This window comes from Chlorocebus sabaeus, chromosome X (genome assembly GCF_047675955.1).
Source record: "Chlorocebus sabaeus isolate Y175 chromosome X, mChlSab1.0.hap1, whole genome shotgun sequence".
Taxonomy (NCBI): domain Eukaryota; kingdom Metazoa; phylum Chordata; class Mammalia; order Primates; family Cercopithecidae; genus Chlorocebus; species Chlorocebus sabaeus.
Genome location: NC_132933.1, coordinates 35,536,104 through 35,561,557, shown reverse-complemented (window position 1 = coordinate 35,561,557; position 25,454 = coordinate 35,536,104). Strand labels below are relative to the sequence as shown.

At 36.3% G+C, this 25,454-nt stretch overlaps 1 protein-coding gene across 6 annotated transcripts in view; it reads right to left on the bottom strand.

Moving 5' to 3' along the window:
* The window catches only part of KLHL13 (kelch like family member 13), a 193,423-nt gene that overhangs the window by 98,444 nt on the left and 69,525 nt on the right, over nucleotides 1-25,454 (bottom strand). For 4 of the 6 annotated variants that reach the window (XM_008019533.3, XM_037989075.2, XM_037989078.2 and 1 more), the window contains one exon: nucleotides 21,126-21,199. The exons of the other annotated variants lie outside the window; for them this stretch is intronic. In XM_008019533.3, the coding sequence (XP_008017724.1) occupies nucleotides 21,126-21,175 (50 nt within the window). In that variant the 5' untranslated portion in view covers nucleotides 21,176-21,199. The remainder of the gene's footprint in view (nucleotides 1-21,125; nucleotides 21,200-25,454) is intronic. 6 annotated transcript variants of the gene reach the window in all.

The following is a 25,454-nucleotide window of genomic DNA, read 5'->3' as shown; positions in this document are numbered from 1 at the left end:
TTACTGTGCAATAGGTTTTTAAAATACCTCTATTCAAAAATGAAAGGCTTCACTCTGGCCAGGCATGGTGGCTCACACCTGTAATCCCAACACTTTGGAGAGCCGAGGTGGGAGGATCACTTGAAGCCAGGAGTTCAAAACCAGCCTGGACAACATAGAGATCCCATCTCATTTTTTTTTAAACTCTTTCTTCTAAGCCAGCTTTGCTGAGAGTTTATATTTATCAGTGCTGTTTGTCTGGTTAGTGAAAAGAAAAAAATTAAATAAAAAACATAAAAATAACAAAAAGAAGTATTATGAGAAAGAAGTAGTGATTATACCATAATTATGTGAAAATCATCTTATTTCCAGTTGCCTCATTTTTAACACCTTATTAGTTAAAAATCAAGCCAGTGATAATAATAAACCAGTAAACAAATTAATATTAATCTGAAGAAAAGGACTCAAATTGACAAGCAAAAATCTCATAAATTATAAATAATAAGCCAGTAAACAAATTAATATTAATCTGAAGAAAAGGACTCAAACTGACAAGCAAAAATCTCATAAATTATAATTTTAAAATGTGGATGTTGACTACAGGAAAGCAGAATTTATAGGAACTACAATAGAAAGTAAATATCCAGTACAAGGGTAGTAATCCTTACAAATCATAGTTGTAAGGAAAAAGGTGGCAACAACTCATCGAAGTACAGAAAATGTTCCTTCCCTTCCCCTTCCTGAACAGTTCAATCCATTAGTAGGGCCAAGCAAAGTAGGCATGCCCTGTGAGGAGGGCACCATAGAGACTCTTTGTGGGGCTTGAGAAGATGAGGAAGGTGTCATTGCAGGAAGACTACATCAATGGTAGACTGATGTGGTAAGGTGCAGTGCAAACAAAATGAGGGTATTCATGCAGGGAGGTGGCAGCTACAGCCAGGATTTCTGGAAGTCAGAGTTGGGGAGGCAAGGGTATGTCAACAGGGCATGGGCTACATGTGAAGAAATTGGTCAAATAATAAGAGAGATGTTTCTTAATGTTAGCAATTGAGAAGTTAGGAATTGAGAAGTGAAATCATGAAAAGGGAGAAAACTAGAATGAACCCTATGGTATTGGGTTAAAATTGAAGGTAATGGTCAGAACTCATAGTTTCAATGGATAAATATATAGACATATATGTATAAATGTATATATGTATTTATGTGTGTATATACATGTATACAAATATTTCCTAGCTCTCGCCATCAAAAGGGCCTTGGAACAGCAATACTGGAATAGCAATGAGCACTCCTAGCAAACAGATTTTGGTTCAAGACATGATTCTCCACTAAAAGGAACCATGATGTCTGATTCCAGAGCTAAGGCAGAGAAAGTACAAGATGAAATGGAATGTAATGAAGCACTCAGAAAGTACAAGATATACTCTGAACATAAGGAAGGATGACTGAGACTTGTCAAAAAGATACATAAACCAGTTTGAAGGGGATCATACAAATATGGGACCACTTGGCATCAAAATAAATCAAGGATTATAACTGAATAAAATAGGAAAGTATGATTCCATATTGATGCAATAAATGAAATATTGAAAGTCTGATAAGGAATAATATATTTGTATAGTCTCAAAGTATTCTCAACCTCATGAGAAATGCTATGAATTAGAAAATAAAAGAAAAAGTAACCTTGCAGTGGAGAGGCCTGACAGATACCACCTTAATCACGTTATCAAGTTGTATGGGACAAATCAATATCAGGTGCCACCTGATAGGATGCAATGAGAAGATTATGTCTGTGCAATTCCTGCTGAAGAAGCAAAACTTCAATAATATCATGAGGAACAATTAAGACTAATGCAAACTGAGGGGCATTCTACAAATTAATTGGCCTGTAATCTTCAAAAGTGTCAAGGTCATAAAAGTCAAGAGAAGACTGAGAAAGTGTTCTACATGGAAAAACACTAAAGAGACATTACAATTAATTGCAATGCATAATTCTGAAGCTGAGCTTTATCCTATCAATAACACTTTTGGGATAATTGAAAAAAATTGAATGGCCTTTGATTAGAATGTATTAATGTTATCAGGGACTTGAGCATATGTGGATTTTTGTAGCCTCAGGGGGTCCTAGAACCAATGCCCCACAGATAACAACAGATGACTGTATATATAAAATATTAAACAATTATTCATAATGGCTGGAAACTATCTTGCATGGAGGGCATTGGGACAAAGATTTGTGATAAATATTTTTGAAAATAATTTTTTAGGTTGAAAACAGCCATTATCTTAATACCCTCCGAAAGAAAACTCACAGTATGGTATAGTTGACATAGACATAGGGTGTGGTAGACAGGATGATGGGCCCCCAAAGATGTCCACATCTTAATTCCTGAGACCTGTGCATATGTTGCCTAACATAGTAAGAGACGATGCAGGTGTGATTAAGTTAAAGACTGTGAGATGGGGAGATTATCCTGGATTACTCAGTTGTGCTCCTTAACATTGGAAGAGGAAAGCAGCAGAGGTTCAAGTGAGGAGATGTGAGAAAGATTTGACTTGGCACGGCTGGATTTGAAGATGGAGGAAGAGAGACACGACCAAAGGCACATAGGTGGCCTCTGGATGCTGGGAAAGGCAAGGAAACGGATTTTCACCTACAGGCTCCAGAAAGGAACACAGTCCTTTAATTTTAGGCCAATGACCTGCAGAACTGTAAGGTAACAAATCAGTGTTGTTTTAAGGCACTGGATTTATGGTAATTTGTTACAGCAGCAATAGAAAACTAAGACATGGGCCTATAAATAGCTGGAAAGAAACTGTGTAATGATTTTAGCAGTCTTTTTTAGGGAAAACAAAACAACTGAGGCAGGAGAGTGAAGCGTAACTGAATTAACAATGTTGTTAACAGCAAGGGCTGTGCCTGGATATAGGTGTGTCATTAGATACATGTTTAAGGCCATATAATACATCAGAATTGCACAGATAGCAAAGTTTAGAACAGACTGGGTTGAGTTTCCATTCTATTTTTATCCATCTCCCTACCACCCAATGATTATTAGATCAATACTTACTTTCTATCCAACCCACAGAAAAGAAACTACTGGAACTATTTAGATAAGAGGGAAAGTATTTTACATATAAAAAGAGTGGTTAAGGCTATACTAATTTAACTATAAATACTAAGTTCATCGCATGGACTGTACAATAGTGACAGTCTAACAGAATACATTTTACCAAAGAAGGGCTTTATTTTGCATTAAATATGTGAAATGCAGATTTCTGAGGCAAAAATAACTCTTAAATGTGCCAAAAAACAAACAAACACCAAACCTCTGGGTACTCATGTCTTGGCCCTTTCCCTTGCTATGTGAACTTGGACAAATGATCTCATTTTTGAATATTAGATTCCCTGTAATTTTACATTTGAGAGGGTTAACACTATCTCTACAATCTTTTCCTATCTAAAAAAGTGTAGTATGTTATTTGTGGAGCCACAGCTATTCTCAGAAAAACAAATAGTCTTAACTCTGCTTTCAGCTCCTTTCAAAAAAATCAGCTTGAATTTATTCAGGGTCCACCTTTCAGGGAGAACATAGTGATTCAAGCATATCATCTCATTAATTTTCAAGACAGGAGAAAGTATTTCTGTTCTGACAACAGGAATAAGAAAGAAACTGGTACCACTGTTAAGTTGGCAGAGTCAAGACCAGAAAACAGTGGTTTTCAAACTCCACACTCAGTATCACATTCTGCCTTTACAACAGAAAGGTCAATCAGGTAAATAAACTACCCTTAAAGAGAAATGGGAAGGAGTATAGGGTCAAAAGATAATATTAATATACTTTCCCCTTTGTATCACATAGGTAGAGGATAAATGTAACATTGAGGGGCAGGCACTTGGGGCCGGAGACCAAATAATTATCACTCCCTAGAGGCCTTATTAGACTTAGCACTGCTTCAGGGAATCTAGGGAGAAAAGAGTGTTCTAGGTGACCTCCCACTGATTTGAGTAGCCTCCCAAGTTTGAGAAGTCAGAAGTAGGAGTCAGTCAGGTGAAGTGGCTCATGCCTATAAGCCCAGCACTTTGGGAGGCCCAAGTGGGAGGATCGCTTGTGGGCTAGGAGTTCTAAGCCAGCCTGGTGAACATAGTGAGATCCCATCTCTACAACATAGAAAAAATTAGTCAGGCATGGTGGTGTGCACCCGTAGTCCTAGCTATTCAGGAGGCTGAGGTGGGAGAATCACTTGAGCCACTGCACTCCAGGCTGGGCAACAGAAGGAGATGCTGTCAAAAAAAAAAAAAGAGAGAGAGAGAGAGAGAGACCTGCCAGCCCTGGAAAATGGCTGATCTCAGCCAAATTTGGGCAAAATTATATATTAGTATTTTCAATAATGTGCCAGGGAAAAAGAAATGACACTGTCTACATCTAGGCACAGCTCTTCCTGTCAAAAACAACATTAAATTTAATTTGGATTCACTCTGCTGCTTCTGTTATTTGTTTCCCCTAAAACAGATTGCAAAGATCACCAGAGGATTTTATTCTAGCTACCTATAGCTCATATCTATGTCAGCTATGCCATGCTGTGCTGATATAGGACAACATCTTTACCTTCAGGATCATGCATTTCATAACACACCATGGATACAGAGGGCCTCAGGAAGGGAGGAGGACACATTGCCCTTCTCTCAATGGTGGATTAAGGACTCTTAGAAGAGAATCATAGTAGGCCTATCTGTGGATCACGAAGCCTTTAAATTGCCATAGCTATTAATAAGTCCCAAAGACAGGCACAGAAACTATAACCCAATGAAAAGGTAGATCTTCCAGGGAAAAAAAGGTATTAATCTTTTTCTTTTCATTTTAATCTGAAACAAAGCAATGGTACAAAGAAAACCAAGTGCCGAATGGAGGGAAGGGGTCAAAATATCACACAGCACTGATAACCAGAAAGACAAAGGAAAACTTTGTCCTCTGGCTATATATTTTTAAAAGCATCCACATTAAGGCTCTGAATTATTTCATGGGTCCATATTCCTGGTCACATGTAACCCAAAATAGAACATTACACAACTGTTGTTCAGGAGCCTTTGAAAATTTTACATAATCTTTCTAACGATCACCTTGTAACTACATTTGCTGGGAAGATGAAAAGGGGAAAAAATAAAAGACTGAAAAGGGAAGGAAGTGAAAATTTGTTAAAAGAAAAAATTTCTTTTGTCAACTTCCAGGCTTCCAACTCATTAATAGTACTTAACCTATCAGTGTAAATGTACGCACACCCAAAATAAGCAGAACTAGCTTGGCCTTAGGGTAAACGCCATGGGTGTCTATTACAATGACTCTTGCCAATACAACCAATGTACTACTAGTATTGGAACTTTAATATCTACTACAGACCACAGAAATAAGATCTAACACTATGGGAGCTGTAAGAAAGGGATACCTAATTCTGCCTGGAAGAGACAGGAGGACACATTCCTCTACATTCACTTCCTGGCCTCTCTAAAAAGATCATCATGAGAAGTGTTTATTACTACCATGAATTAGTTTTAGGTAATGAGACACAGGAGAGGTGATACAGGACAGGCAAAACCCTTGTCCTCAGGGAGTTTGCATTCTAGGGAAGGAAAAAGACTGGCATATGGCTAAATGCAAAGACTCAGGAGCTAGACTTCCTGCATTTGAACCCTGGATCCATGTTTATTTACTGTGCGACCTTAGACAATTTACTTAATCTCTCTCTCTCTGCCCCAAAGTCCTTGTTTGTGAAATGGGAATAATATGAAGTGTCTACTTCATAAGGTTATTATGAGAATAACATAAATTAATATGCATAAAGGTTTTGTACCTAGTACAAAGTAACGCTATTTAAGTGTTAGCTACTATAATGACTCTTGCCAATACAACTACTATGAGTACTGGGACTTCAATCCCCCCTGCCAACACCAAAATGTAAGAGTCAATGCTATAGGAGCCATTAGAAAGGGATACTTGGCCACATGTGGTGGCTCACGCCTGTAATCCCAGTACTTTTGGAGGCTGAGGTGGGTGAATCACTTGAGCCCAGGAGTTGAAGACCAGCCTGGGCAACATGGCAAAACGCCATTTCCAAAAAAAAAAAATACAAAAATTAGCCAGGCATGGTGGCACACGCCTGTTGTCCCAGCTACTCAGGAGGCTGAGGTGGGATAATCACCTGAGCCTGGGAAGTCAAGGCTGCAGTGAGCCATGATTGCACCACTATACTCCAACCTGGGTGACAAAGTGAGACGCTGTCTCAAAATAAATAAATAAATAAGAAAAGGAAAGGAAAAGACACCTAATTCTGCTTGGAAGTGGCATGGGATATATTTCAGTGAAAGTTTCACAGAGAGGTCCTGAAGGATAAACAGGAGTGGGTTAGGCCCAACATAGGAGAGAAAGCATTCCAGAAAGAAGGGTGGCAATATGAGAGAACGTGTCACCTTCCAATGTTGGGGAAGGCTGCAGTGCATGCTCTGCACAGGAGAAAAGCCTGGTGAGGTAGAGAGGAGCCACATAAGAGACCTTGCCACACTGGGAGCCACTGAAGAAATCTAAACAAGAAAACAATATGACCATATTTACATTTCAGAAAGATCATTATGGCTGCAAAGAGAGAGATAAACTGTCAGGGGAGAAGGGGAGGGCTAAGACTAGAAGAAAAAAAAAAAACAGATTAGAAGGATATTTTAATGATCTACCTGACAAATTATGTGGGCCAAAACTAAGGAAGTGATAATAAGGATAAAGCAGCAGGGGGAGTGAATTGGAGAAATAATTGGGAAGGAGAAGTGGACTTAGTGACTAACTGAATGTGAAGGATGAGAAAGAGTCCAGGATGATGCCCCAGTTTCTGAGTCAGGCACCTGAGTGAATGGTGGTGTCATCAAACAAGACCAAGACCATAGATGAGAAGGCAGGTACTCAGGGCTAAGATTACATGGGATTGGACATTGGATATGCCATGTTTACAATACTGGGGAATCTTTGTGTTGAATAAACATTTGTATTTATGAGATCTAAAATATTAACAGCACTTTCAGTGCAGTGGGATTACACTTTCCTATAATTTTTCCAAATACTTCTCAATGAGCATAAATTATACAATTGGATAAGAAAGATATAAATACTTGAATATTCAATTTTAAATAACAAATAGCTAGTTACTTCTGATCCTGCCTTGCCCAACTTACTGTTGAGTTAATGGGTGCAGCACACCAACATGGCACATGTATACATATGTAACAAACCTGCACGTTGTGCACATGTACCCTAGAACATAATGTATAATAAAAAGTATATGTCTTGAAGACAGAGTCAGGAAAACCAGTGCCAGCACTGAAACTGAGACCTGGCAATGTTGTTGCTTTTTAAAGCAGCCAGAGTTCTAGTACCTTTTACTGTGTGGCCCTTTCTGACCACCACTACCATCAATTCCTCTTTGTGCTTATATCAAGTCAGAAATTACAGCTCCTGGTATATATTAGGAAGCCATTGTGCCAGACTCTGAAAATGGGGCATATTAACTTATTTCCACTGTGACAAATGATCACAAACAGTGGCTTTAAACAACCCCAATTGATTACCTTACGGCTCTGGAGGTTAGAAGTCAAAACTTAAGTATTAGCAAAGCTTCAGGGGAGAGATGGTTTTCTTACTGTTTTTGTTTTCCAGATTCTAGAGGCTACCTTCATTCTTGGCTTGTGGCACCTTCCTATATCTTCAAAGAGCATCACTCCAACCTCTGGATCCATCATCATATCTCCCTTTTCTGACTCGCACCTGTGTCCCTTTTATAAGGATCCTTGTGATTGCAATGGGCCTGCCTGAATGATCCAGGATAATCTCCTCATCTCAAAGACCTTAACTTAATCACATCTGCAAGTCCATTTTGCCATGAACAGTGTCATAGTCACAGGTTCTGGGGATTAAAATGTGGACATCCTGGGGGGCCTATTCTGTCTACTGCTGGTAGTATTTGTCAGATTTCTTCACTATAAAGTTATAATATTTTTCCATTCCACATTCTTTTCTTTGTAAGTGAATCATTAAATTAACACCCAGTGGAAGGAGAACAAAGTTCCAGCATATAAAGAAGATATATATACAAACAAACATTCACAAATAAAATATGGAATTCTTCTGTAAGGAAGACTTGTCTCTTCTACCCTACTTATTTATTCAATCGTTTATTTCTATTAGTATTGACTCATGGATAAAAGAGAAAAGGGTGGGATTAGTACACAAGAGCATAGACAGAGGAGAAATGGTTAATTCCTTTATTCATTCATTCAGCAAGTATTTATTGAGCAACTCACGTGTGTAAGAAATGGTTGCAGGTGCTGAGATTAAAGCAGTAAACAAGTCGAACAAGATGCCTGGCCTCTTGGAGCTTCTATTCCAGTGAAAGGGGATAGAAAATAAATAAAGAAAGAAAATATCTAATAGTCGGAGGGATAAGTCTTATGCAGAGAATTAAATTGGGATGGTGTGACAGTAGACAGTATACAGGTGGCCACTTTAGATTGGCTGGTCAAAGGAAACATCTCAGAGGAGAGGATATTTAAGTAAAGATCTAGACAACAAGAGTCAGCCACATAAAGACAATGAACAAAAAACATTTTAAACAACAGTACAAAGGCCTTTCGGGGAATCCTTCTTCTTTTAAGAATGAACAGACAAAAACAAAAACAACTAGCATGGAAAGCAGTAATGGAAATATATTGAAAAACACTATTTCTTATTGAATACAGAAACATGACTTCAATGAGCCAGGAAGAGAAAGCCAAGTAAGACAAGATGAGGAAAGATATAAATTATGTTGGTCGAGGAAACTAAAGGAAACTAAACCAATGTGATAAACAAAATGTACATTAAAGGGAGTAAAGAGAGGATTTGACACAGTATAGAGCAAAAAACAATAAATAGAAGGAAAATAGATAAATTATAACAGATATAGAAGGCACTACTACAACTAATACTCCCAAAATGGAATCAGCCTAAATATCTAATATCAAGACATGGTTTGTACCACAGAATGGCTTATACTATCCAGTTATTATAACTACAAGTCTTTACTGACATCAAAATATTCAAAATCTAATAAGAAAAACAGGGAGGTACGGACATGATATATAGTATAACAAAACAGTAAGCACTTCCATTTACTGAGTATTTACCATATGCCAGGAACTTAACTATCTTACGAACATTTTATTTAATCCACAGAACAATCCTATACAGTGATATTACTTTATTTTATAGATGAGGAAATAGACTCATAGGAGTTAAGGCACTTTCCAAATTTCACACAGCTAGTAAGTAGCAGAGTTCAAATGAAATCTATATTTGGCAGACTTCAGAGCCTCACCCTTAACCACACTACTATAACCAGATCATATTCATTAAGTAAAACCTTAGTTACACTTAAAAATGTACCAGAAGACTAGAGTGAAAATACATCAAGGTGTTAATAGAGGTTATCTTATGTGATTATTTACCCTGCATATATATAATTTTCCATTCTTCTAAGTGTTCTATAATAAATATGTATTATAATAATATCTATAATATAATGTACTATAATACATATTTATTATAGATAAATAATTATAATAAATATATGTTTAATATATAAATAACTATATATTTATAAAGTTATAAATATATATAAATACATATTTATTATAATTATTTACCTATAATAAATATGTATTACTTGTAGAGTCCAAACAAACAAAAAATGGTGGAGGGAGAAAACAAACAACTTTTAATCTGGGACTCAGAAAAAATTTAGACTCGAGCTATAAATGAAAGGTCTTCAGTATGTAGGCAAGGACTGAAATAATTGCGGTAGATGAGATTGCACAGGAAGAATGTAAATATGAACAGCAACACTCAAGAAGAGAAACTGGAGTAGCAATTATTCTCCCCAAGAACAGATACACTTTCTATGACCTGGAAAATTCCTCCAAATATATAAAACATGCAACATTACTAACAAGTTCATATCCTTTGTATGAAAGCACGCAACTCTTCAGTTATAGGAACAAATATGGTGATAAATTTCATGTGCGTCTACCATAAGATCTTATGACAATAATAATGGATAACCAAAACCTACAGAATTTCTAAACCAAAATAATTCCAATGTATAAAAAGTAACTGGTCTCAGAATTTCATGTGTTACCCTCTTATTATTTTTATTGGCTAGATCTTCTAGCCAAAGATTTGGCTTACAATTATTGCCATGCTTATTTCACTGACAATAAAACCCTCGTAAGTTTTTAATCTTCAAAAAACACAGAACAAATATCTTCATTGAAAGTGAGAAAACCAAATTATGATAAATTAATAAAAGGACTTATCTCCAATGGCTGATCACCTTGTTAAATTTGTTTTATATGAAGTTAATCACATACGTGTTTCTTTACATACATTATGGTAATGTACTATGTGCTTAGGCTTAAAAATATAATTTTAGACTTTTAAAACAAAAGGAAGACTTCCATCTTCCAATTCTTACATTTTACAGATGAGGATGCCGTTTGACAAATAGTAAAGGCTAAATATTTTTAAACATGGAACGACCTGATTCCCAGTCCTGTATTCCCTTGACATTCTACACCATGAAGACATGATTATACATTATGTCAGTACAAAAGTCTGGGCTTATTCCTAGAATCTATACTAAATTCAATTAGCCTATTTTACAGTTTTAAAGATTGTCACTTAATATTAAATTACTTAACTATAAGTAAGAGTTAACTGTGAGAAACAAAAGAAAACTAACCATTTTACTGAATAAAATCACCAGCCAGTAATTGTTGAAAAATGCTACAACTTCTACAGGTATTTACTGAAAGCTTATTGGTGCAAAATCCTGCATTATGTACAATACAGGATATAAATATACATTAGATGCAGCCAGTCACTCTCTGAAAGGGCTCCCTTAGGCATAACCAAATAAAGGCTCAAAGTACTTCAATGCAGAACCAAACATGATAAAATTCATTGCAGTGGTAAAGCAGTTCAGAGGCAAGAAGCTCTCCTGATCATGTGATTGGATTGATCAGATGAGACTTTATGCAGGGTATGGAATTCAATATGGGTCTTGCGGAACAAGTAGGATTTTAATAGTCATAAACAGGAAAGGACAGTCTAGGTGACATTATCGGATTAACAATTTTAAAGGATCTCTGTGCATTGGGAGTTATACCTGATGTAAATGACGAGTTGATGGGTGCTGACGAGTTGATGGGTGCAGCACACCAACATGGCACAAGTATACATATGTAACGAACCTGCACGTTATGCACATGTACCCTAGAACTTAAAGTATAATAATAATAAATAAACAAATAAATAAATAAACTCAAGCTACAAAAAAAAAAAAAAAAAAAAAAAAAAACAATTTTAAAGGACCATTCTGACTAGAGTGTGAAGAATCCAGTTGGTTGCCAAACATTGTAAAATTTATCCCTAAGTATTTCACGAATGCATTCCCTTTCATTCATTCCCACTGCTATCACCTTTGTTCAGACTCTTCATTTCTTTCTTTGACTACTACCACTGGTCTCCTAATTTTCCCATCCTCCTTCCCCAAATAATCCACACAGCCACCAAAGTGATCTTTCTAGCAGTATAAGGCAGATCACATCACTCTTCCGTTTGTAAGTTTCAGTAGATCTCTGCAGTCTGTGAAGTATGTATACTCCTTAGCATAAACATAAACATAAAATGCTTCTTAACTTGGTCCATACTTCCCTCTCCTAACTCATCTCCAGCCTTTTCTTACTTTGCTCTTTATCATTACAATTAATAATCATCTGATTTTGATTATAGCTCTGTGAATACATCATGCTTTTTCATGTCTTCATGCATAGTAGTGCAATGTGAGGTTAACACTGAATGTTATCCTAAAATTAAGATACAGCTATAGAATAATTTGAAAGTGAAAAGGCAACATGGCTAGATTTGAATTCTGAAATGAGAACTCTAATTAGAACCCAGAGAAAAATGAACTAACCCATTGGTTATTGCAGGATGTCAGGCAAAAGACGAGAGTAGCTTGAACTAAGATGGTGGTAGTGGAGTGGAGATGGAGAGAAGTAAAGGAAACATGACTTCACTCATAAAGCCTGCCCTGACCATCCCCCCTCCACAAGACCAGGTGTATATATGTGTTATACACATTCAGTAGCACCCCATATGTCCTTTCAACAGCACTTAAGAAACACAATTATTTGTGTGTATTCCCCACTACACAGAAAACCATGTATTATCATTCACTGCTATATCCCTAGCACCCTACCCAGTAAATGGTGAATAATATTTGTAAAAATGATAAAAATATGATTGTGCAGTGTTTGGTATTCTTTCTCCTGTGTTGGAAATACCAGGCAATATTTTATACTGTGTTTCATCTACGAAAGACTACTTTTAGAAGACTGAAACTCTGTCAGAGCATTACAGAAATGCTTATTAGATCCAGGAATGCAATCAGAAAATACTGCCACAACAAACTGGTGATTCTCACCACAATGTGTCCTCCTAGACATTACCATAATGTATGCATGAGGATGTTCAGATAAGTATACTGTTTGCATCAAAGCAAGCCACATGTGGCTGACTTCTCCCTATACCTCATAAAGCACTAGAATAAAACTTCATATAAGGTAAAATATATGATGGATGGTAGGTTACAAGACTAAACACATGCAAGACTGATAAGAGGTTAATGCCCTTCTACATTGACCTCTGCTCACTCTTAACTCTTTACCTTGCCACCTGTCTTATTAATTTTTCATAACAATTTTCTCCATGACATATATTTATCATCTGACCACACCACACCCCCAGAAGAAGGTCAGTGAGTAGAAGAACTCATCACTTTTCATCATACTTTTGCATGTGAAAATGTTTAGTTCTTACCAATTACACAATAAATATTTGTTGATTCAGAAACAGAACAAATACAGATTTTTTACTAGTCCTTCATTTATTTAGTAAATTAATGAGCAACTACATAGCAGACATTGTACTAATAATGGAGATACATTTCTTTCAGATATTCATTATCTTATTGAAGATTTGCTTCGCCAAATTTTTAAATATCCTATTAAATTTATGTAGAATGTATATGATAATTTGGAAAGAATGTATCTCTTCTTAGCATTTAGTCTTTTATCAAGAACCATGGTATGTATAATTCTGCATTCTTAAAATGTCTTCTTTCCTGTCTCTGAGTAGAATTTTTAAATATTCATAAATATAAATCCTAGACATTTTTGTTGGGGTTATTACTAAATATTTATATTTTGTGGCTATTATAAATTGTTTTCCATTATATCTTCTAAATGGTGATTTCTGATACAAATAAAAGGTACTGTTTTTAAAAAATTTTTATTTATATCCAACTATTTTTTATAACTCATTAGTTCCAGCACTAAGGGGTTGTTTTTAAGACTTAGCTTTCATAGATATAGAAGCCTAAACTTTTTTATTTATTTCTATTTTTATTGCATATATTTAAAGTGTACAATATGATGTTTTGGTATACACAGACAGAGTGAAATGATTACTATAGTTAAACAAATTAATATATCCATCACCTTCCACAGTTGCCTTTTTGTGTGGTGAGTACACCTAAAATCTACTTCCTTAGTGAATTTTCAGAATACAACATATTAACTATTGTCCTCATGCCATAGATTACATCTAGACTTATTCACCCTACCTAACTGCACATTTGCATGCTTTGACCTTCTTCTTCCCATTTCTTCCCACTCCTGCCCCTGTGTTTCTATCTATTTGACATTTACAAATACAGTATTTTTTTGTTCGAAGTCTGCCTTATTTCATTTAGCATAATATCCTCCACATTCATCCATGTTGTTGTAAATGGCATTATCTCCTTTTTTTATTATTATTATACTTTAAGTTTTAGGGTACATGTGCACAACACGCTGGTTTGTTACATATGTATATATGTGCCACGCTGGTATGCTGCACCCATCAACTCGTCATTTACATTAGGGAGATCTCCTAATGCTATCCCTCCCCCTTACCCCCACCCCATGACAGGCCCCAATATGTGATGTTCCCCACCCTGTGTCCAAGTGTTCTCATTGTTCAATTCCCACCTATGAGTGAGAACATGCGGTGTCTGGTTTTCTGTCCTTGCGATAGTTTGCTCAGAATGATGGTTTCCAGCTGCATCCATGTCCTTACAAAGGACATGAACTCATCCTTTTTTATGGCTGCATAGTATTCCATGGTGTATATGTGCCACATTTTCTTAATCCAGTCTATCATTGATGGACATCTGGGTTGGTTCCAAGTCTTTGCTATTGTGAATAGTGTCACAATAAACATGTGTGTGCATATGTCTTTATAGCAGCATGATTTATAATCCTTTGGGTATATGCCCAGTAATGGGATGGCTAGGTCAAATGGTATTCTAGTTCTAGATCCTTGAGGAATCGCCACACTGTCTTCCACAATGGTTGAACTAGTTTACAGTCCCACCAACAGTGTAAAAGTGTTCCTATTTCTCCACATCCTCTCCAGCACCTGTTGTTTCCTGACTTTTTAATGATCACCATTCTAACTGGTGTGAGATGGTATCTCATTGTGGTTTTGATTTGCATTTCTCTGATGGCCAGTGATGATGAGCATTTTTTCACATGTCTGTTGGCTGCATAAATGTCTTCTTCGGAGAAGTGTCTGTTCATATCCTTCGCCCACTTTTTGATGGGGTTGATTTTTTCTTGTAAATTTGTTTGAGTTCTTTGTAGATTCTGGATATTAGCCCTTTCTCAGATGGGTAGATTGTAAAAATTTTCTCTAGGCATAATCTACTTTTTAAAAGACTGAATAATATCCCATTGTGTGTGTGTGTGTGTGTGTGTGTGTGTGTGTCACAATTTCTTTATCCAGTCATCCACTGAAAGTTGTTTCCATATCTTAGCTATTGTGTATAATGTTGCAATGAACATGAAAGTACAGATATCTCAAGGAAGTGCTAATTCCATTACTCTTGCATATATACCCAGAAATGGGATTACTGGGTCATATGGTAGTTCTGTATTTAGGTTTCTGAGGAACTTCTGTACTGTTTATCCTAATGGCTGCATCATTTTATATTCCCACCAACAGTGTGCAAGGGTTCTCTTCTCTACATCCTCTCCAACACTTGCTATTGTTTGTATTTCTGATAATGGCCATCCTAATAGGTGCAAGGTGATATTTCACTGTGGTTTTCATTTACATTTCCCTGATGATGTGATGTTGAGCACCTTTTTATATGCCTGTTGGCCATTTCTATGTATTGTTTTAAAATATATATCTATTCAGGTCTTTTGCTCATTTTTAAGTTGTGTTATTTGGTGGGTTTCTTCTCTACTGAGTTATGTAAGTTATGTTAAGATATTAACCCTCATCACATACATGGTTTGCAAATATTTTCTCCCAATATGTAGGCTGCCTTTTCATTTTGTTTATTGTTTTCTTTCCCATGAAGAAGATTTTTATGTTGTCCCAACTTGTTTATTCTTGTTTCTGTTGCCTAAGCTTTTGGGGTGATATCCAAAAAAATCTTTGCAAAGGCCAATATCAAGGAGTGTTTCCCTTGTGTTTTCTTCTCTTTTTTGTGAAGCTCTTCCTGATAGCTCTGATCCCTTGTGTTTACTTTTGGAAGCTTTATGATTTCAGGTTTTACACTTTAGTATTTAATCCATTTTGTGTTTATTTTTGTGCACAATGTAATATAAGGATCCAGTTTCATTTTTTTGCAAGTGGATATCCAGTTTTCCAAGCACTATTTATCTTCTAAGAATTGGTAATTTTGTCTTCTTCCTTCCATTAGTTATGCCTCTTTACTGACATTGGACAGAATTTATAGATATATATTAAATACTATGTTGATTATGGGCATCCTCATTTTATTGCTGCTTAAGGAACAACTCTTACATATGACCATTAAGTGTGATGCTGAATTGTTGTCTCAGAGAGATATTTTTTTCTCATTATAAGAGCAAATTTCTGTCACTAATCTTTTAAGGGCTCTTTTCTATTCTTAAAATGAGCATTTAATTGTTTTCAAACACCTTTGGATTTTCACTTTTGGTTCTCATTATATCTATGCATTCTATGAATAACTTTCATGATCTTAAACCATTCTCATGCTGGGATAAAACTTTCTTAGTCAAAAAGAGTTTATTCCCTTTATATATTCTTTTTTATTTTCAGAGACTTGCTCTGTCGCCCAGGCTGGAAGGCAGTGGCACGATCTCAGTTCACTGCAACCTCCGCCTCCCAGGTTCAGGCGATTCTCATGCCTCAGCCTCCCAAATCGCTGGAATTAGAGGTGTGCACCACCACACCCGGCCAATTTTCTTTGTATTTTTAGTACAGACAGGGTTTCACCATTGACCAGGCTGGTCTTGGACTCTTTACCTCAGATAATCCACCCTCCTCAACCTCCCAAAGTGTTGTGATTCCAGATGTGAGCCCTTTCAGATATTTCTGAATGTTTTTGGTTTTATTGTATTTAGAATTTGAAACTGACCCATAATTTGTATATGCATGCAAGCAACGTTTTTCTCAAGTTTTGACATCTGAATTATGCAGCTTCCCACTATTTTCTATGTTCTGGATCACTTTACATAGAATCAGAATTATATTTCTTTCAAAGGGGCTTTATTTATAAGAAAGGTTACAAGAGAAGAAAATCAAAAGTCATTGTGTTATAAACTAGGGGCCATAAGACTAGGTCTCTCTGTAATGCCAGATTTAGCTCAAGTTATCATTCAGTTACCTTGCCATTTACAAAGGTATTAGCTTAGATTTAAAAGTACAAAGAACTTTTCTTCTGTAAAGTGGTCTTATTAATTACTTAGATCCTATGTGGAATCTAGTATGTACATTCACTTCTCTGGTTTGTGGCCAATAATGCATTTATAATGTGTAAAACTGTAAAAAAAAAAAAAACTGTAAAACTAAAACTGTAAAACTTTTGGAAGAAAGCCTCAAATTTGGAAGGGCAAAGATTTCTTGGGCAAGATACAAAAAGCACCAAGCATAACGGAAGAAAAATGATAAACTGAACTTCATTTTAAAAAGAACTACTGCTCGTCAAAAGACACAAATGCCAGAATGTGAGGGTAAGCCATGGACTGGAAGGAAATATTCACAGTACAAACACCTATATATCCAGAGTGAATTTAAAACTCCTAATAATCAAAATAAAATAACAACCCATTTTAAATGGCCAAAACACTTGAACATATGCTTCTAAAATATATCCAAATAGCTAATAAACATATGAAACCTATTCATATCATTAAACATGAGGAAAATGAAGAGTGAAAACCATAATGAGGAAGTACTACGCACCCACAGAATGGCTAAAATTAAAGAAGCTAACAATATCAAGTGTTAGTAAAGATTCTCACTTATTATTGGTGGGAGTATAAAATGATACAACTATTTTCAAAAAACATTTGGCAGTTTCTACAAACATTAAACAACAGTAGCTTACTCTATGTCCCAGCAATTCCACTTCAGTATACTGTAAATCTAAACAAAATGAGTGCATGTGGCCAAAATAAGTTTTACACAAGAATCCTAATAACAGTTTTATGCATTACAGTCAAATGTTGGATACACCTTAAATGACTATCAACAGGAAAATAGATAAATTGTTGTATATTTAAACAATGAAATATTACATAGCAACAATAAAGAAGGAGCTGCTGATACATGCAGCTATAAATTCAACATCCCCTGATCTACTCCTGTTTTCACCCAACATGGCCACATATTATCCCTGCTATGATTTCTCTATTTTCTATATCTGTGAGCAAGTCTATTTTATAGCTCCTAAGGTGAATATTCCACCCTAGCCCACGTGATAGTACAGTAGTCCCTGCTTATGCATGGTTTCACTTTCCCCTAGTTTCAGTTACCCATGGTCAACCACATTCTAAAGAAAATATCAAGTAGAAAACTCCAGGAATAAACAATTTATAAGTTTTCAATTGTGTATCATTCCAAGTAAGGTGATGAAATCTTGCACTATCCTACTTCACTCCACCCCACCCACAACATGAATTATCTCTTTGACCAGCATCCATGCTATAAATGCTACCCACCCATGAGTCACTTAGTAGCCAGTTCAGTTATCAGATCAACTGCTGAGGTATTTCAGTGCTTGTGTTCACGAAACCCTTATTTGACTTAATAATGGCCCACAGTGCAAGAATAGTGATACTGGTGACTTGGATACGTCAAAGAGAAGTTATAAAGGGCTTCCTTTAAGTGAAAGGGTCAAAGTTCTTGACTTATAAAAGTATGCTCTCCCTCCACCAGGACACATGTTTACCTACGTAAGAAACATGCACATCCTGCACATGTGTCCCAGAACTTAAAATTAATTTTTAAAAATCATATGCTGAGGTTGCTAAGATCAACAGTAGCAAAGAAATCTTCTGTTGGTGAAACTGTGGAGAAGGAAGAAGAAGCTCGTGCTAGTTCTGCTGTCACACTAAAACTGCAAGTTATGACCGCAGTGCATGATAAATGCTTAGTTAAGATGGAAAATGTTTATATTTGTGAGTAGAAGACATGAGCAGAAATATGCTCTGATTGATGGCAGTTGGATTCAGTACTATCCTCAGTTTCAGGCATCCTGGGAGCCTTGAAATGTATCCTGCATGGATAAAGGGGAACTACTTATACATTCCAACAAACAGGCACCCTCATATTATATTTCCCTAATGGGATTATTATGAAAAATTCCCTCTATGGTATCTGTCAAATAACAGTGACTTTATATATGTTCCCTTCTTACCTCAACCTTTCCTACATTTTCTTTACATCTTACAACATGCCTGTATTTTAAAATACATCAGAATTGAAAAACACAAATACTACATTTTCAAAATAATTAAAATCTCACTTTTACATTTGAATAACATGAGGGATCTTCAAAAAGTTCATGCAAAGTGTGTATTTTGAAAAAAACTGTGCACGGATTTCAATTTTTTTGCACGAAAATAAACTCATAGTAATGTGTTATAACATGCCTGAACAGGACCTAGTTTGAAGCACTAAGAAGTATAAGACATCAGTTTGAAAAGAGCCCCTATCAAAGAAACATGAATTCTGCTAAAATTGAAGCAAGAACAAACATCAAATTTTTCACAAAGTTTGGGTGGAAGAACGGTGAAATCGTTGATGTTTTATGAAAAGTTTATGGGGACAATGCCCCCAAAGAAATCAGCAGTTTACAAATGGATAACTCATTTTAGAAAGGAATGAGATGATGTTAAAGATGAAGCCCGCAGCAGCAGATGATCCAAATCAATTTGCAAGGAAAAAATTAATCTTGCTCATGCCCTAATTAAAGAGGACCAATGAATAACAGCAGACATGATACCCAACACCACAGATACCTCAGTCGGTTCAGCTTACACAACTCTGACTGAAAAATTCAAGTTGAGCAAACTTTCCACTTGATAGGTACCAAAACAATTACACCCAGATCAGCTGCAGAGAAGAAAAGAGCTTTCAATGGAAAATTTTAAACAAGTAGGATCAAGATTCTGAAGTATTTCTTCAAAGAATTGTAACATGAAATGAAACATGGCCTTACCAGTATGATTCTGAAGACAAGCACAATCAAAGCAATGGCTAGGAAAAGGTAGAAGTAACCCAGTCAAAACAAAAGCAGAGTGGTCACGAGCAAAAGTCACAGCAACAGTTATTTTGGGATGATCAAGACGTTTTGCTTGAGGATTTTCAGAAGGGCCAAAGGACTATATCATCTGTTTATTATGAGAGTGTTTTGAGAAAGTTAGCCAAAACATTACCAGAAAAATGCCTAAGACAGCTTCACCAGAAAGTTCTTCTTCACCATGACAACGCTTCTGCTCATTTCTCAAACAAGGGCAATTTTGTGAGAGTTTTGATGGGAAATCATTAAGCACCCTTCTTACAGTACTAATTTGGCTCCTTCTGACTTCTTTTTGTTTCCTAGTCTTAAAAACCATTTAAAGAGCACCCATTTTTCTTCACTTAATAATAAAAATGAGACATCACTGATATGGTTAAATTCCCAGGGCCCTCAGTTCTTTACAGATAGACTAAATGGCTGGTATCAACACTTACAAAAGCATCTTGATTTGGGTGGAGCTTATATTAAGAAACACTTGTTTTTTATTTTTATCTTTTATTTCCATTTTTCCATGAACTTTTTAAAGTTCCCTCACACTAGCTTATATATACTGCTTACTATCTGCGCAGCTCACTCACTCATGCCTGCTCTCCATTTTTCTCTCTCTCTCCACACATACACACACACTTTCACACATCCCCCACCTTTCACACTTATTTAATCTTCACAACAACCCTGCAACGTAGGTACTATTATTAACACCATTTCATAGGTGAGGAAGTTGAGGCATAGAATGACTACGAAACTTGCCCAAGGCTACACCACTAGTAAGCATCAGAGCCAGGATACAGACAACTCTAACATACTATTCCAAATGTTTCACCTAAACTGTACAATTAAGCTACTGGGAATAAGAGAGACTCTGTCATAGCTGCAAAACAAGGCTATTTTTCTTTAAATAATAAATTTAAAATCCTAGTTTGTCAGAAGAAGCTTTAAATATCTCATAGTAACTCCCTGAAAAGGTTTTAACTGGATTTTTAAATAACATAAATATACACAATCACAGGACAATCCTATTTTTAAAAATGTGTTGTTGGCACATCTATTCTTAAGCTATGGATACCTCTATTTATTGAAAGATATGCCTTTAAAACTGAAAATTCAAATAAATATCTCCAATGACTGTATTCCAGCTGTTCATAATTTATATCAGTTATATTTTCTAAATATATTCCCTATTTTTTCATTATCTCAGGACACATTGTCACTAACATCCTCTTTATTTGATTTCTTTGTCACTTAGTCATTCTCTAATTCATTCATACAGTAAACACTTATTTTATACCAAGTATTCAACAAATATTTATTGAGTGCCTGCTATGTTAGGTATAAAAATAGATAGGAAAGACATTATATAAGTTAAACTGTTTCCATAAATATACCGGTTACGAAGTATTGCAGCAACCAATTCCCCTCTATGCAGATGATCCATCACCTCTAAAAGTTGGATAATGACCTGTTCAGGAGGAAAAGAAGCCAATATTTACTATGAAGATTAATACTAGAGTTTTCAAATTGTTCTGTTTATATAATATTTTTATATATTTCATGGTTGAATTAAAGGCAAAATGTATGCCCCTGTACTTAATGTCCATATTACATCTTAAGAAAATTAAGAAATTGAATCTTAGTTAAAAAACTTAAAGTAAAAAATCTACAAAATTTAATAGTGAATCACTAAATACTATTGACTAAATTTCATGTGAAATCGATAACTAATGATTACCCATGGAAAAGCAACCAAGTGGAATAGTCCTCCCTTATCCATGGTTTGGCCTTCTGCAGTTCAAAAAATATTAAATGAAGCATTCTCAAAATAAACAATTCACATGTTTTTAAATTGCACACCATTCTGAATAGCAGGATAAAATTTCACACTATCCTGCTGCACCTCACCTGAGATGTTAATCATCCTTTTGTGCAGCGTATCCATGCTATATATGTCACTTGCTTGCTGGCCACTTAGTAGCAGTCTCAGTTATCAAAAAAAAAAAAATAGTATATATAGGGTTTGGTACTATCCCCGGTTTCAGGCATCAACTGGGGGTCTTGGAACATACCACCTGCAGACAAGAGGGACTATTTATAAAGGACATTGGAATAAACTGAGAATCAGAAGACCTAAGGAGTCTGTGTGAAGTTGGGTTAGACAAGAGAAGTTAGAAGGGGGTAGGTGAGGCAAATACATGCCACATAGACACACTGATTCCCATGTTACCTGGGGAACTTGGGTCTGAGAAGTCTATAAACAGGGAACACAATTTTAGAATTGGTTGCAAAAAAATTTAAGCTAGAAAGGTATAGTACTTTGAAATTCGAAAGACATAAAATAGGGCATAGAAATATTTTCTTGGCCTGGGTTGAATTTTTGTTTTGGTGATTATTTTTGTAGGAGAAGAGTAGATGAGTTTTGGTAAACTGAACTATATCTAAAACACTTACATTTTAGTAATGCCAATGTATAGCACTGGGAAGGTAGATATATTTTATGTATTTATTCCATTCATTTCAGATATATTGGGAAGCAAAATGTATATTCTACTTAAATATCTCTTGTTAATAAAATCAATTTATTACATTGGGAAGATAAAAATGCATAATACACAATTTGGTTTGTTCATAAAGTTATGATGGCTGAGTGCAGTGGCTCACGCCTATAATCCCAGCACTTTGGGAGGCCGAGGTGAGCAGACTGCTTCAGTCCAGGAGTTTGAGACCAGTCTGGACAACATGACAAAACCCCACCTCTATAAAAATACAAAAATTAGCTGGGCATGGTGGTACACGCCTGTAGTCCCAGCTACTCAGGGGGCTGAGGTGGAAAGATCTCTTGAGCCCAGGAGGCAGAGGTTGCAGTGAGCCAAGATCACAGAACTGCACTCCAACCTGGGTGGAAGAGTGAGACCCTGTCTCAAAAAATAATGATAAAAGAAAAAGAAAAAAAAAGTTATGTGAAGATCTAAAATAATTAAGCAAGCAGGAGGAGGGATTCTTCATTGTCGCCAGCCCTCTTCCAGCCCCTGAATTTAAGGAAAAGAAATAGAAGAGGAAAAAATACTCTGTTTATTGGGTTTTCATAATTCTAAAAGGAAATAAATCAAATGACATCATTTATGTTTATTTGTACAATCATTTTTCTGCTTATAATTCTGTTATTACAAGTAAAGAAACTGAGTAGACTAAATGAAATTAATATTTTACAGAATCTCACATGAACTGATCTTTGATTTACCTTTTCTAAAACATGTTAAAGTGATGAGAGAATTTGAGATGTTAAAATGTTTTAATTATCTTTAGACTATACAATTATTTAGAAGATGTTGAAAAGGGAAAAATCTATATCTAGATGACTGCCAGAAATCTGATAATGTAAAACTAAATAACTCATGCCCTGTTTCACTAATTGCATCTAGGATGAAACATATAGGTCCTGAAATTGGGCATGCAAATTTTCTCTTAATCTCCGCTATAGTTTGAATGTGCCCCCAAAAAAGCAAGTGTTGGAAACTTGACCTCAACGCAGCAGTGTTGGGAGGTGGGGCCTAACAGGAGGTGTTTGGTCATGGGGGCACCACCCTTATGAAGGATTAATGTCATTATCATGGGAGTGCGTTCCTTATAAAAGGACAAGTTCAAGTTCATCCTCCTCTTGTGTGTCCTCTCTCTCTCTCTCTCTCTGCCTCTTTTTGCCCTTCCAACTTCTGCCATGGGATGACACAGCAAGAAGGCCCTTGTCAGATGCTAGCCTCTTTATCTTGAATGTCCTAGCTTCCAGAACTGTGAGAAATAAATTTCTGCTCATTGTAAATTAATCTGTTATATTTAAATTATAATGTACTCTGTTATAGCAGCACAAAACAGAACAACACAGTATTCTTGTTTCAACCAATCCTCATACTGTGCCTGGATTTCGAGTCTGGGACATTCTCATTCAGATTCTCTAGAAAATAAACTTTTTGGTCTCCTAAGGAGCAGGGAGTAGGTGACAGGACATGGAACTGCAGCCACTTATCAAAAAGATTTTCAACAAATAACTCATGTATCCAATCTCATGACACATTCCTGCCTTCCACAGACCAGGTGCCTCCAAATCTTAAAATATTAGGAGTTCTATGGGAAGAATTAGCTGGTTTCTCTCAGAAGTTCATGTAGAAGGAGATATTTTGAAGTTGAAACTTCCATTGCAATAAGTAAAAGTTAGTTAGAACCTTATATCTATCAATGCTTCTACTCCTGTTCTCTTTGTGTTATTGAGTTTTTCCATGATCTTATGCTCGTTTTCATGGAGTTAGGAAGGGAGAAGTAAACATATGTGATCAAATTTATCTGGGAATTAACTTTAACTAAAATTTTTAGCCAGGGAACATACATATGCATGTGTGTGCGTATACATACACACACACACACACACACACACACATATATAGACAAATATATATTTGAAAATCAGCACAGCTCCAATATGTGGATGGAAGAGAGATAGACTAGATATCTAGAGATCAGTTAAGAAAGTTCTTCTAGAGTCAAGAACTGAGATAAGAGCCCAGACAAGGTCTATGGGAATAGCCAGAGTGAACTAGGACTGATTGACTAAAAGATCATGAATAGATATTACAGGGATAGGGATATCATAAACAAAATCACAAAATCTGTTTAAATAACTGGGATGAGGATGAAGATATCAAGTGAGGTAGCACATAGACAATCAGGAAAAATATTGAAAAAAGGAGAATAATCGTTTGATATACACACATTTATGTACCATAGGACACACCAAACAGTGTCTAATAGAAAATTGAAAAGATTACATCTAGATTTAGATTGGAACTAGAAGTGTCAATGTAGGAATATTTAGCCAATTAAGTAAACAAGGGAAGTGATGAGATTGGGAAATGTTACTCAAGTGAAGGCAGTCAGAGCAAGATGGCTGAATAGAAGCCTCAAGTGATCATCCCTCCTGTAGGAAGATGAAATTGAACAACTATTTACACCTAAAAGAACTTTCATAACAACCAAAAACCAGGTGAATGATCACAATACCTTGTTTTAACATCATATTAAGGAAAGAGGCCCTGAAGATGGTAGGATATACAGCCCTTAATCACCTACACCACTCCACCCTCCATCCCCTGGCAGTGGCGTGGCCACATTGTGCAGAGGGAAAATCTGTGCACTAGAGGAGAGAGACTGCAGTAATGGTGGGACTTTCCTTGGGAACTCAGTGCTACCCTGTCAAAGTAGAAAGCAACAAGGGGAAAAACTCAGCCAACAACCATGGAGGGAGCATTTAGACCAGGCAAAGGAAGAGATAAATTGCTTATCCCAGTGATTAGAACCTGAGTTCCATCAAGCCCTGTTACCATGGGCTAAAGCACTCTGGCATTCTAAATAAACTGAGAAGGCAGTCCAGGTCACTAGGACTGCAATTCCTAGGCAAGTCCTGGTGTTGTGCTGGGCTCAAAGCCAGTGGATGTGGGGTGTACATGACCCAGTGAGATACAAGCTGGTGCACCCAAGGGAGTGCTTGCATCAGCCCTCCCATAACCCCAGGCAGCACAGTTCACAGCTACGGGAGAGACTCCTTCCTTCCACTTGAGGACAGATGGGAAAGAGATGATTTTGTCTTGCAACTTGGATACTAGCTTACCTACAGTAGGCTAGGGCAGTAGGCACAGTTCTGAAGCCCCCATTCCAGGCCCTAGTTCCCAGAT